The following is a 15,354-nucleotide window of genomic DNA, read 5'->3' on the forward strand; positions in this document are numbered from 1 at the left end:
GTGACAGTTCCATGCAAATGTCCTATTAATATTCATACTTTCAATGATATTATAGATATAAAACAATATAAAATACTGTATTGCTAAGCCCTTCAACACTGTTAGGTTGACTCTTCAACCAGGACAGGCTTTGGAAACCAGTAACCTTACTGTGGCTTTGATTTCCATTGATGTAATAATTGATGTATCAAACTATAGAGTTATTAGCAGAGTTACCAGGGAATTAATGAGTTGCTATATTGACCTTCACTTTTTCTGATAGTCTTCTCTTGAATTAGTGAGCACTAGAAAATATATTTTATCAGCCTTAAATAGCTTTTAAATGCGTAGTAGATGAAGAACTGATGCACATAAAGCACTTGAGCTCTATTTCAGTTGGCTAATTTTGAGAAAAATTAAATATATATGGTCTCAAGAGGTGCTATCTTATTTTTGGGTCATAGATTTTATTTGATGAGAGCCTATAACTATTAAAATACTTTGATTTATAATAATGAGTACTTTTCAAAGTAAAGAAATACACTGTACAATTTAGAATTACATATGATTTTTCTATAGAAACTTATCTGAATCTGTCTGACTACGATCTTGAGATATAAAATAGAAATATAAAATAAGAACTAAGAATAGCAGAGAAAAAGATGACAAATATTCATGTATGAAAATAAGTGTATTTAGAATTACTAAACTTTTGGGCTTTCCTGCAGGATGGAGTACAAGTAACTGAGAGTGGAAAATTTCATGTTAGTCCAGAGGGATTTCTTACCATTCGTGATGTTGGAACAGCTGATGAAGGTCGATATGAATGTGTTGCTCGGAATACCATAGGATACTCCTCTGTTAGTATGGTGCTTAGTGTAAATGGTAAGATATCTGATTAAGAGGTATGAGTTAGATTATCAATTGCTTAATGTGTAAGATGAAAAAAGAAAGTATTAAATTCAGGGGGTTTATTCTTTTTTTTCTCCAACAATTTCTTTTTGGGGGAGGGAGAGTTTGTTTTGGTTTTGGTTTGGGTTTTTTATTGTTTGTTTGGGGGTTTTTGTTTGGTTTTTTTCATCATTAATCTTACTAGTATGAGTAAAATATGTCCTATTTGATCAACCTATTAGAATTTGCTAGTAAAATGCACAGTCTAATCTTTAGGGATAACTTGACAAAAAGTCTTCTGGAGTCTTCAAAGGGGCACATATAGCACTTGGTTAAAAATTAGGCTGCAATCATTGTGAAAGAATTGCAGAAAGTCATACAGACCTTAAGAAGCTAAAAGAGAAAACAGAAAGAAAGTCTTGCAAGGAGCTTTAACTTTTAATGTTTCTCAGTCTAAAAAGAGAACTGCTAGTAATAAATAGTCTAAACAAAAATCAATGTGGTATAGTTAACTTCTGACCAAGGTTTATAATTCAGCCCACGTGTACCATTAATCAGAAAAAACAGCTCTGCATGTGAACACCGAGTTTGCATTTAATGTAGACAGTGCTAGGGAAGGTAACCAGCCATTTTATATTTACAGTCTCCAACGTTGCACTGTCTGGGTGGTTTGTGGAACACAAACATTCTCTGGAAAAACTAAAATGAGAGTAGCAAACCTGTAAACTCTGTTATCTGATGTTTCTGTATGGTTACTATGAAAATGAAGCTGTCAAACAAGGAGAACAGTTGGCAATTAGGACAGATCAGAGACTACTTGGCCTCAGGCACTGTGAAAAGGGTCAGCTCATTTTGGATGCTGGGAGTAGATTGTCAGAAGCCTGAGACTGGCCTCAGGGCACAGAAAGGGACTTCATCTACAGCTATAAAGTGCCAGGGACTGTTTTATTTAATGGTATCGATGGTTAAGTTTGATTGCCTGGGTCTAGACTATGAAACTCATATAGACACAGTTTGACCTGCCATTTATGGAGGAAAAATAAAAAGCTGTCTATAAAAGAAAAAAAAGGCATGAAAAGCTTGCAAACAACAGTTCTTATGTCAGCTGATTTTGTACATTTGCTGATTTTATTACAGTATAGTTGCTTTGGACTTTTTCCCTACTTTACCCTTCTTCCTGTGTGACTTCTCCAATCTAAACACCCTCTGGAAGTTGTTAGCTGCTGCCTTTGGATCTGGTAGTTCTTCATTCAGATTGAAAGGAAGGCTATTAGCCCTAGATGGGTTGTACAAACATCCAGCTTCAACTGAGCATGCATAAAATGGCAGATGTCTAGCCATTAGTGAGTTTCCAGTATTATGTAGACTTGTTAAGCAGCTTTTAAGCATGGGATTTTTAACCTAGTATTTAAAAACTAAAGTAGAAAATGAAGTAGTGACAAAAATAAATAATTTACTGCCCTATAAAATTACTGAGTGTTGCTTATTATACCATGCTTGAGAGAAGAGCAATATTAATTTATGGTACTGAGTAGGTAAATTATATTTGTTATGTGACACTTCTAACATGTTTCTGAAAGTCCTTTAAATTCTTACATTGAATTCAATAAGAATTTAGTACTAGTTGAAATCAAAGGGAGAATCTGTATTGATTTTAGTGGATATAGGTTAGACCCTTTCATAATAATTCATTTTTTCTTTGATTATCTGTATTTGAAATTGTAGGTTTAATTAATGGAAAGTTAAACACTATATGCGTTTATTTTGATTTGGAATTACAGGCAAGATAACTTTTGAACTTACATTAACTTCTGTTTTTAAGTGAATTTTGTTCTACTGTAATATGCTTTGATAGAATTCCAAAATGGTTGAGAATTTTATATTTGGATGAACTAATGCTTAATGAACAAGGGTTTATTTTGTACAACTGAAATGATGTCGTGTCTAGACTCTGTTTTATAGAAGTGTCTTTTTGTGTGTGGCCATTTTTGCAATAACATGTGAATTCCTCTTTCTGTAGTTCCTAATGTCAGCCGAAATGGAGATCCTTTTGTACAAACATCAATTGTGGAAGCAATTGCGACTGTTGACAGAGCAATTAATTCAACACGTACACATCTCTTTGACAGGTATCTCCTTTGGGGTTCTTTTTGTATTGACAAGTCAAAATTGGTTTTCCATATACTGGAAATAATGGAAGATTTATTAAACAAGAAACTATTTTATTATTTAAAAGACATTGTTAACATCTGGTTAGTTCTGAGAACACTAACAGTTTAACATGTTTCCTATTGTTTATAGGCTGTTGAGATCTCTATTCACTGAGATCTCACTGTTTATTAAAGTGCTACTAAATAGTTAATTGCCACTAAATATTTCCTGGTTTATTATTTTATTAAATTTTTTTTTTCTTTTTGATTTGCCTTCCATTTTGAGATGAATAACCAAGGTATGTATTAATCATGTTGCTGAACATTGACATGCTGTAAGTAGTATTGTTGTTTTGTAACTCTTGTGTATACTTACTATTTTTCTCCAAATTATCTATCAGTCGTCCTCGTTCTCCAAATGATTTGCTAGCCTTATTTCGATACCCAAGGGACCCATACACTGTTGAGCAAGCAAGAGCTGGGGAAATATTTGAAAGGACATTACAGCTTATTCAAGATCATGTACAAGATGGTCTAATGGTTGACCTGAATGGAACAAGTCAGTACTCTTTCCTTATTTTTATGTGTTGAAGTGTATTTGCCTTCTTAAGTCATTATACTTCAGGAGACATTTATCTTGTGAGTTTTGGTCCCAGTTACAGAACCATTACATTGAAATAAGTGAAGTATTTGACTTTGCAAAACTTTACCAAATTTAGTCCTTGGCTTGCCAGTTGTTTATTATGATGTAACTCTCTTTGAGTTCTCCAAGTAGAATGTTTTTATTTTTTCTCACATTGACATATTAAGCAAAAGTTCAAATTCAGATTCTTCTACTGGTCAAAATTAGTATAATGGACAGGCATAATGCATCCTGTTTGTCAACTCTCTGTGTGTTAATTTATTAGGACCATTGTCTCATAGTAGAACAGACTTTTCTGTTGTGTGTTAAAAATAACCAGTATTTTGTTCCTGCATTTTTTTAAGAAAATCCATTTAGTATCACCATGCCTTGTCAGGGAGAAAATATGGTATAACAAGAAGGATTTGTATGGTTTATAAACCAAAGTTTCTGCATGTATCACAATAGCATTCACAGAATTATTTTCTACTAATTCTATAAATGCATGTCATACTGAGCAAATTGTTTTGTTTAACCTGATGTATTGAAAAATGCAGTTCTTGTTGTGTTTTATAAATAGCAAAAAAAAGTGGGGTTTAATTTCTGCCTTTTAGGTATTGGAGTACAAGTTCAAGTTCATGAAGTCCAGCTGGAGCATATACAGCTAATATGTGTAGATGTGTATGTGGATAGGCTTGAAACATAGGACTGAAGAATTTGGAAATAATGATAGAGTTTTAGGAGAGCTTTTGAGACTCAAGACATAGCCAAAAACTACATTGAAAATCTAGAGGAAATACTTTTACTTATGATATTCTTTTTGATGTTTATAATTGAGTATTTATTGTAACTTCTGAAAACTTTAACTCTGACCATGAACTAGGCAAGTATTTATGGGGCCAAAGACTGCAAGCTTTGTGGAGTGCTGTAACATTTGCTAGTAAAAGAAGCTTGTTACTCATTATTAGAGGCTGAGTTAATAATTTGTGATGAATTGTTTACCACAAAAACTTTTTCAAAATTCTTTGAAGGCTGATGTTTTATAAGAGCAAATCAATTTGATTTGGTTCTGTGATTAGATGTGTATGCTAGCATATCATATACAATACTAGCTATTGTATCATTTCATCTATATGAAATGTGATCTATATTTCATCTATATGAAATGTGATGTATGAGAACTGGTTGACTACTTTTTGCTCGGATGTCTAATATTGAACACCTAAAGTTTACCACAGTTGGCATGAAAGCCACAGAGAGAAATTAATGAACACAAAATCAGTCAACTTTCTGTGATACTGGAAATCCTGTTCAAAATCAGAGCATGCTTTTTGGCCCTACAGAATCCCCAGAAAACTAGGTTTTAGGGAAACTTGAATAGTAAAATAAATCTGTTTTCATTTGAATAGCATAACACTCAGATTCTTAGTAGTAATTTTTGTTCTTATGTAATTTTATTTCAAAATGGAAAGCTCAATTAAAGGTGTTATTTAGCACTTTTGCATTGGGAACAGTTGAGAAACTTGACAATTTCCACTTCAGAGACCTTATTTCTTTTTCTTTTTTTTTTTTTTTTTTTTAATGCAAAGCCTTGGAATTTTCCAAGGAAAGACTTTGGATCCAAATTCTCCTCTGCAGTGCCAGACGAAGGGAATGGCCACAAATTACTGCTTTGGAGGTTCAGATTGGATGTTAGGAAACAGTTTATCACCAGAAGGCCAGTGCAGCACTGGAACAACTTATCTAGAATGGCTGAGTCTCAGCCTTTGAAGGTTTTCAGGCCTGCTAGACAGGTATCCAGCTGTGCTGATCTAATGCTGAAGATAAACTTGCTTTAAGAAGGAGCTTGATCTGGACAGGAGGTCCCTTCTAATTGATATTTCTATGCCTCTATGAAACATCTTCATTGCATTTCAAAAAAAAAATCTTATTATGTGAATTAAGCTAGTCAGCTTCTAAGGACTGGAAATGCTCAGCACACAGCCTTTTAAAAAGCAGAGATGAAGTTAGCGCCTACAATGTGAAGGCTAATTAAGGATTACAGACTGGCATCAGAAAGCCATCAAATCTAATCCATAATGAGGCATTGCATCCCACTTGAACTTGTAAAAGGAGAAGTTGAGCCTTTTATTTTAAATGGGTACTGAAGGTCATTCCACTGAAAAGATTCACGGTCAAATTTCGCTCACAGCTTCATTTCAAAAATGGGGGTGTCCACCAGGATAACCACAGCAGACAAATGTTTATTTGGATGAATAATGTTCATAAGGAAAGAACTCCATGATGAATGAAAATGGTTTAAATAGGAGTGTTATTATAATGAAGATATGTTTTCTAGGTGTGGTTATAGAATTAAACTGTCCTTGTAGCCAGCATATGCTATCAATAATATCTTCAAAGAATGTGTTTTGCTGCATTAGCCAATGGCACTTACTGGTTTTGCCCTGTGATTTGTTTTTCTTTTTCCTACTCTGGAATATTCCATAAAATAATTTCTGTATGTCTGCATGAGCATGTTAGTTTTGCCTAATGCAAGGACTAGGTGTCTGATATCTTTGCTTTGACTTGTAAACCATGTAGAGTACTCATAGCCTGAGGCTGAGAAAACATAACTTCCCTGGCTGAACACAGGTCTCGTCCCAGCTGGGCAGCTATGAGCAATCCAGTCCCTTTTGAGGCTAAAACAAAGAGAGGCTTTAGGTGGTTTGTTTGCAATTGCCCTGCATTGATGAAATGGGCAGAGAGCCAGTGTGCCTAACACACATTTATGTGTTGAATTTAGATGAAGACCAGTGTCTTTGCAGGCACACTGGGACTGAGTTTAGGACTAAAAGTAACATTTCCCGACTGTGTGCAATTAGCCCTCACCAACTTCTTGCAAAACTGCATTCAGTTCATATTCTTGAGTGATTGCCATCATGCTAGGAAACCCTTGAGCCTGTAAGAACACAGTACCACTATACACTCACTCATTTCCTTTTTTTCCTTTAACCTATATACCGCTTGTTCAGTTTTATTCCTGACTGCAGGCTTTCCAGATTAAGATCCATGGTGGTGTCTGATGGGGTTTAGTTAGTTAGACATGCACCCACACTGCCAAATATTCCACCCTCAAGACTCCCTGGATCCTGGAACCTGATTCATCCACACTGTATATCCCTCAAGGTGTGCCTTTTGCTTTGGATCAACAGCTCCCTTTTGAAGTGAATCTCCCAGTTGTCCCCGCTGATTGTGCGTTTGTGAAATTTGTGATATGGTCTTGAAGAGTGTGAATTCTTTTCAACTTAAATGAAAAATCAGATCCAGTGCCACATTCAGCCCAGGAGAACAAAGCAGAGATTTTCTGAATGAAACCTATTTCTATTCCACAGTGGATACAGTAGGCATGTCTTTCTCAGCTGCAAAAGTCTCACTTTACAGGCACATTTCCGTTGACCTACTCCAAAGCTGATAATGTAGATGTAGCCTGAATAGCCATAATTAATGACTTTCGTTTCTCCTGAAATTAAATCCAGATTTTACTAGGTAAAAATGACTTTTTGAATGATTCCTTATATGCAGCAAGGACAAGGCAGAGCCTGACTTCTACTATTTGCAGTCACACAATACTGTACTAGAAGGCCTTTAGTTCTTACAATGCTGTAATACCACAACAGAGATAGTGCAACAAAGCCCCAATTTGAGGTTCTAAATACATAATTCTAATGAATTACAGTATATATTTTGTATATATTATTTTTCTATAAACTGAGAAAAAATGCAGGACAACGGTACGTGTGTTTTAGTCACAGAGGTTAATGGTGTGGAGTGCAGAGGAAACCTATGCCAAGTGCTACACAAACACCAGTTTTATTTAGAAACTAGTCCTTGGTAGTGTGAATATGAGTTACTCCACACACTTGTTCTAGAGATCACTCCATGTTTAACTGTATTGATGTTGGTTATTTTCTTTTGTAGTTTTTACTGATTTTTTTCTTAAAATTCTGCAACTCTCACTGTAATAAACCAAAGCAAAGTAGTAATGTTTAGTGAGTAGTCAAGGATCAAAAGATAAAGTCCACGTAAGTGTTAGTGACAGTTTTCAAAATGCTTTTATTAACATGCAGGAAATGTTCCATTTGTCTCAATATGATGCTTTTATTTCTGAAAATATCTCTGCTCTCTTAAGTGACCAATTAAGTAATGAGCTCCTTTTGTGATCATTTTGTAAAAGTTGTCCTTTAATTAGGATTTTAGAAAGTTTTCTCCTGACCTAATATTGGTCAAATTGTTGCTCAAATGACCTCATACTCAAATATACATGCTTGATTATTACTGTTCTTTTTTAAAAGTAGGGATGTTTATTCTGGTGGGAAATAAAATAAAATAAAATAAAATATGATTTAAGATAAATTTGTGACCTGTGGGGATGGTGCATCTATAAAGTCTTTAATTTTTCTCTCTTTTCTGGTTTCAGGTTATCACTATAACGACCTTGTATCTCCACAGTACTTGAATCTGATAGCAAATCTCTCAGGTTGTACAGCCCATCGACGAGTGAACAACTGCTCAGATATGTGTTTCCATCAGAAGTACAGGACACATGATGGAACATGCAACAACCTTCAGCATCCCATGTGGGGTGCCTCTCTGACAGCTTTTGAACGTCTGTTAAAGTCAGTCTATGAAAATGGATTTAATTTGCCTCGGGGCATTGAACCCAGGAGGCTCTCTAATGGTTATGCACTTCCAATGCCTCGCTTGGTTTCAACTACTCTCATTGGGACAGAAACAGTAACTCCTGATGACCAGTACACTCACATGCTCATGCAGTGGGGTCAGTTTCTTGACCATGACCTCGACCTCACTGTGGCTGCCCTAAGTGAGGCCAGGTTTTCAGATGGTCAGCATTGCAGTTCTGTTTGTACAAATGATCCTCCATGCTTTTCAATCATGATACCACCAAATGATCCCAGAGTTCGAAACGGTGCACGCTGCATGTTTTTTGTACGCTCCAGTCCAGTTTGTGGAAGTGGCATGACATCTCTCCTGATGAATTCCGTGTACCCACGAGAGCAGATCAACCAGCTGACCTCCTACATCGATGCATCCAATGTATATGGCAGTTCGGACCATGAAGCACTAGAAATCAGAGACTTGGCAAGTCAAAGGGGTCTTCTGAGGCAGGGCATCGTACAGAGATCTGGCAAGCCCCTTCTTCCGTTTGCCACTGGCCCACCAACAGAATGTATGAGAGATGAAAATGAGAGCCCAATACCCTGCTTTTTAGCTGGTGATCAGCGCTCTAATGAACAGTTGGGTCTTACCAGCATCCACACATTGTGGTTTAGAGAACACAACAGAATTGCCACAGAGCTACTGAAACTCAATCCACACTGGGATGGTGACACAATATATCATGAAACACGCAAAATTGTTGGTGCAGAAATGCAACACATAACATTTAGCCACTGGCTCCCTAAGATCTTTGGAGAGGTAGGCATGAAGATGCTTGGCGAATATAAGGGTTATGATCCCAGTGTTAATTCTGGCATAACTAATGAGTTTGCAACTGCCGCTTTTAGGTTTGGTCACACACTCATTAATCCTTTTCTGTATCGACTGGATGAAAACTTTGAACCTATTCCACAAGGCCATCTACCTCTTCATAAGGCATTCTTCTCTCCATTTCGGATTGTAAATGAAGGAGGCATTGATCCACTTCTAAGGGGATTTTTTGGTGTTGCTGGTAAGATGCGTGTCCCGTCACAATTACTCAATACAGAATTAACAGAGAGACTCTTCTCCATGGCACGTACTGTGGCTTTAGATCTGGCAGCTATGAATATTCAGAGAGGCAGAGATCATGGAATTCCTCCCTACCATGATTTTAGAGTTTACTGTAATCTTTCTTCAGCTCAGACTTTTGAAGATCTGAAAAATGAAATTAAGAATCCTGAAATCAGGGAGAAACTTAGCAGGTGAGCCTGAGGTGAAGAAAAACAGTCAATTACCTAAATGTGCATGCAAAATTAGTAGCTAAATGTCTTTTCTGGAAAAGGTATTTATTAAGAAGGACTTAAGGGGCATTTTAAGAAACTTTTATCAGTAGCAGGAAATAGATGATAAAAATTTCCACATGCAGATAATTTCTCTGCTTCTACATCTCTGTGAACAATAAGAAGTTAATAGATACAGTATACATTCATGAGATTATTAATTTGAAAGGCCTGGTTTTGTAAATGCTGTTAAATATGGCACTATTTCTGTTTAATGCCAGTGTCATGCAAGTATTTATATTTTGGTTCTATTCATTTGGTACAGTCAAACAAAGTACAGTATCATTCACTGTAGTGGCATGTGGACATCCTTCACTAGCCATAATCTGTTCTTTAGAGCTTCAGTGTTTGAAAATAAGTCTTCAGCTACCTGCCACCCTAGCTTATCTGCACAAAATCAAAGACAGAAAATTAGTCTTAGCTACAGTAAAAGAAAAAATGTGTACAGGGGCAGGAAATAAAAGCTATTAAAAAGAAACAATTCCAAGAAATCAGGGGAAAGCTACTAGGAGAAAGGAAATTGTGGGGTAGACTTGCAGACCCCTATGGTGTTAGGCACATATACAACCTACATTGCAGGATTTCTTGCATATACACCCACAGGTTGTTCACAAAGGATGCAACACTATCACTGGCATTTTTACTGTGATTTATTTGTATCTCTTGCCTTTAACTTCATCACATACTGATTATTTTGTAAATGTAAAATATTTGTTATTCAATATTTGTGTTTTTCACATTATAGGTTATATGGTTCCCCACTGAACATAGACCTGTTTCCTGCTCTAATGGTAGAAGACTTAGTTCCAGGCAGCCGACTGGGGCCAACTTTGATGTGTCTGTTAAGCACACAGTTTAGACGTATTCGGGATGGAGACAGGTAAATTGAAAAACCATGTAAACCAAAATTAATTTTAAATCAGGAATGCTTAATAACAGTTTTGTTCTCATTTTTTTCCAAGTTAAACTCCATTTTATTTTCATTTATGATTTTAAAATATAGTTGAAAATATGAAGAATACAGGTTTAAAACATTGTTAGAAGCCATGATTATTTTTTAAATCTGTGACTTTTTATGAATATTTCATACTTAGCCCCAAAAAGCAAAACAGCCAACACATGCTGAGTTTTCTTTTATCAGATATTCATGTAATTTATCTTTTTGAAAAACGGATGATACTTGTCTCCTTTCATTGTTATTTAGTTATTTTAATGGCAAAGAAGTTGTGGTTGTTGAGGTGTTTTCACCATCTCTGTTACTTAAATGTAGGTTGGAAAAGTATCACTCTATATAATCCCTATTCATCGTTCAATACTGTGCTGGTTTAAGGGTAAACCAGTGGGAGAAATGAATTAGACCCGAGAGATTACAAGTCAGAGTTAAAATTTACTAAACAGATTACAGTAAATACAATGATACAGAGAAAAATTAGTTTTAACCCATAAAAACTACATGTATAACCCAGCACCCTGGGGCACAAACAGAATGGTTTTCACTGGCCCCTATGCTGAGCCCCATGTGGTCCCCCTAAGTAAAAAGTAAAAGGAAAGGAAAATCTGTTGGTGAGGACGATGGTCACAGCCTTGTTGAGAGTGACAGTTGCAGTCCTGTTGAGGTTCTGGTCCTCCTCTGGATCCAACGAGTGGTACTAGAAGTCCCCAAACCCCAAGATTATATACCCTCTGTTTCAGGTGGGAATGCCCAGGGTCTCCCCCAGGGTGGAGAGTTCCACAATGGGAGATTTAACTCTTTGAGTCATGGGATATTTTTGGAATCTTTGATGATTTAGGTCATTACAACTGCCTATTGTGACAGTCCTTAATGACCCATTAGCAGACATGACTCCTCAGGCTGGGTGTGAAGGTGGTTATGCCTCCCTAGAGGGGAGTTATCATGACTGTCATTGGTGTGAAGACAGGAACACTGCTCTATCTCCCAGGGTTCCTTCACACCCAGCTTGTAGCCTGAGGGGTCAGGTGTGCCCTGGGCAGCTGCTGCAAATGATCTATTATTAACAGTTCATGAGAAAATACCTAGAGGACGTAGAACACATAGTGATAAACTGGTCCTAGCTGCTGTAACTAGGAGAAATACAAGCAGTCTGTGCACCAAAAGTGTTAAAAACAGACAGGTTAACCCAAAGAACACATTTTGTTAATAATTTTTTATTACTCTATGTGCACATTATAAGAGTACCTGAAATAAGACAATATTAATTGCTGTTGTCACAGGAGTCAGATTGGCTTTACACACTTTTAGCACACTTGTTCAGTATTTGAAAATCAATATTTCCCTTATTTTAATGTAATTTGTGACCTAGGATCCTGTTTTTTTTCATGGCATGAGAGTAGAAAGACTTAGCCTGATTATTCCCATCCTAATGAAAGGGAAATAGAAGAAGAATTAGGACATTAGATTTGATTCACTTTATTTAATGTTGTTTTATTTATTTGAGGTATCAAATTGCTACTTAGGATATTATAAATGCTTTTTTATTTCTGTAGTCAATAACCCAAACCTTTTTGAGTGTTTTTTTAAAAGAAACCCCAAACTTTCTTACATAAAATCTGTTTAAAAATTAAGCTGTGAAGTGTAGCATTCTCAAGCTTGAAGGCAGAGAGAGTATAAAGGGACATATTTACTGTATGAGCTTCAGATTGCTGGTGACAAGTACCTATCTGTGTCACAACAGGATATTGATACTGCTTTTGGGGGAGAGGGGGATGTGTATCTGTTTGTATTTTTTTCAGCAAAAGCACTTTTTCCTGGTTAGGTTGAGGGTGTTTTTTTGTTTGGTTTTTTTGCTTGTTTTTTTGTTTGACTTGTTTTTGTTTGGTTTGGTTTTTTTTTCTGAAACAACATTTAGAAACTATGGAAAAACATTGAATATTTAGGAAATGGGATTCCACTGTTCAAGGAATGCAAATGTTTTGAAGCAACATGTCAGCAAATACTAAAGTGTTATTGGGCATAATGAAAGCGACTCTCACTTCTTTGAAAAGCCTTTACATTGGGCAGAGGACCAAAGGTGACAACACCATGCAAAGAAAATGTGCCTGTGCATGGGAAAGGAGTGAGGTCTGAAGGGAGTGTAATTTCATGTCAAGATGGAAATTTTAGAATCTGATCCTAGTACTTGGAAATGCCTTATGAAAATGGTACACTAAGTAGCTAAAATGAAATTTGTTTACTATTCTTCTAGGTTTACTATGAAATTGGTTTTGATTTTTCCTAAAGTTTAAAGCACCTCTTTTTTTTTATGTTTGAAATAGGTGGGGAAAAAAATATCAATATTGAATTCTCTACAGTTTTGTGAGGCAGAAACCATATCACAGTGAGCAGTTCTTATATGTTAGAATAGTGTAAAATGTTTTCAAATCTTGGATAGTAACTTAGGACATTTTCTTTTCCATGTATTATTTATATTTGCTTTAGATAACAGGCCTTTATCCCTTTGTGAGTGAAAAGTAAATTATTGAAAACACAGTGTTTCCTCCTTGAATATGATGAATTAACGGAGCATATATTAGAAAGTCCCTGAATCAATATAGTCATGAAAATAGTTTTAACAGAAAAAAAATTCATTAGTAAATTGGATCGTCTCACTTAACTTGATAATAAACTAGATATAGATTAGCCATTCTTCTAATCTTAGCGATTCCATCAAAATATTTGCATATCCATGAGTAAGTTGCCCAAAAAAAAGAAATTATGGCCATTTAAGTCTCTACCTTAGAAGAACCCTGAACTTGATAGTCTAGTATCATTTTAGATATCAAAAAATACCCAAGACATTCGAGTTAGACTAGATGAGATATCAAAGAATTTGTTGAGGGTTTCAGCCCTTTCAGACTGTGAGCATGACACTAAGTAGGGGTAGAGTGATACCAGGCACTCTTATTTTGACATCTGGATCACTCCCTTGATACAATGTAAAGTTGAGAACAGGATTTATGAAATAATTAATTTGTTCTGAACACAGTATTTAAGTATCTTTGGAAAACTGCCTGTTTTGGGTTTTTTTTCACTACCAAACTTGTCGTTTCTTTGAGATTACAGGCTATGGTATGAGAACCCAGGTGTGTTCACACCTGCTCAGCTCACTCAGATCAAGCAGACATCTCTTGCCAGAGTTTTGTGTGATAATGGTGACAACATCACCAGGGTACAACATGATGTCTTTAAGGTGGCTGAATTCCCACATGGATATAGTAGCTGTGAAGAAATTCCTAAACTGGACCTCAGAATGTGGCAAGATTGCTGTGAAGGTCTGTATACAGGTGGATTTGGTGGCCTTAATGTATGTGCAGTTTGTTAAGTGACCATTTTATTTTAAGAATATATTTTACTGTTGTTTGGGTTTTGTTAAGACATTACAAATTCAAATCTGGAGCACAGCCCCTGTTAAGTGGGCAGTCATCCCATATTTTATATTAAGTAGGCACAGTATAAAAAAAGCACAGATTTGAGCATTGCATGGTGTAGATAACTGTTTTTCTTGTTTTCTTTCTTTTTGTGGATATATATTCTTGTTCATTGCCATCTCCTTCAAAACTTAGGAGTGTGGGGTGACTTGTTCTTCAAAAATAAGCTTTTTCTCTTCTGAAATAGCGTTTACTTAGCTACATGAAGCACTGGACACTGCTTTGTGGTTTGTATGTTCGCTTCTGTCTCACAGATTTTCTGCATTCATTAGCCAGCGTCACATCAGACTTCACTGCATATATAATGCAGTTAAAATCCCTTCCCAAGAGAATCTTCTGGATCATGCAGAATGATTTTCAGTAGCATCATCAACAAAATACTTCGGAGGACAATGACGTCTCTTTATTGAGATCTCCTTGATGATGTTGTTATGATTTTCTTTTGACACAATTTGAATGGCATGCCCAGGCTGTGAAAGCATATTCAGGAATTTTGGGAGCTTAGCTATTGAACTGTGACTATATAAAAATTGCTGTTAGCAAAATACTAACTGGAACAAAACTTGCTCTTTTTGAGAAGATAATGGTACTATTATGATCATTAGAATCTTATAATTAGAATATATGTATATGAATATTCTAACTTTCAGTACCAGTATCTTGTAGATTTGCTGATGAAAGGTATCCAGGTCTGTGTTCTTTGTCTTTTCTACTGCTGATTCTCTTTAGTGTGGTACTGCTGAATAGGCTATTCAATATTCTCTTAAAGTATATGCATGAATAAAGAATCAGTGGATTGCATTTTTGAGAGAAGTCACAATCCTCCACTAGTGTCTATTTAACTCTTTTGGTAATATATAATTGTCTCCAATGACAAAGAGTTCATTTGAGATACAGCTCAGAATTTAAGGCAAAAGGTAAAAGTTCAACTGATGGAGGATATCCCTGCAATCTCTTACAGGTACAATAAATACTGAGGAAGGATTCTAAGTGATGTGACCGTACCATGAGAACAAACTCAGACATCATAAAAAAAAAAAAAATAGGTAGAGATTTACTATTCAAAGTTATGACACATCTTCACTTTTAAACTGACTACTGTATTGTCTTGTAAGATAAACAAGTCTTTAAAAAATAAATCAGTCTTGTTTCCTGTTAAAGACAATATTGCCAGGGAAGCAGAACCTTAGATGGCATAGAAAGCCCCTTTTTCTCAAATTTAATGTAAATTTGAAAATCAATTCAGACT

The 15,354-nt window shown here is 35.8% G+C and overlaps 1 protein-coding gene across 2 annotated transcripts in view; it reads left to right on the top strand.

Moving 5' to 3' along the window:
* The window catches only part of PXDN (peroxidasin), a 94,713-nt gene that overhangs the window by 58,037 nt on the left and 21,322 nt on the right, over nucleotides 1-15,354 (top strand). For both annotated transcript variants that reach the window (XM_071548412.1, XM_071548413.1), the window contains 6 exons: nucleotides 708-864; nucleotides 2,891-2,999; nucleotides 3,422-3,579; nucleotides 8,099-9,602; nucleotides 10,426-10,560; nucleotides 13,741-13,949. In XM_071548412.1, coding sequence (XP_071404513.1) covers nucleotides 708-864; nucleotides 2,891-2,999; nucleotides 3,422-3,579; nucleotides 8,099-9,602; nucleotides 10,426-10,560; nucleotides 13,741-13,949 — 2,272 coding nt within the window. The remainder of the gene's footprint in view (nucleotides 1-707; nucleotides 865-2,890; nucleotides 3,000-3,421; nucleotides 3,580-8,098; nucleotides 9,603-10,425; nucleotides 10,561-13,740; nucleotides 13,950-15,354) is intronic.

This window comes from Pithys albifrons, chromosome 2 (assembly GCF_047495875.1).
Source record: "Pithys albifrons albifrons isolate INPA30051 chromosome 2, PitAlb_v1, whole genome shotgun sequence".
Lineage (NCBI taxonomy): Eukaryota > Metazoa > Chordata > Aves > Passeriformes > Thamnophilidae > Pithys > Pithys albifrons.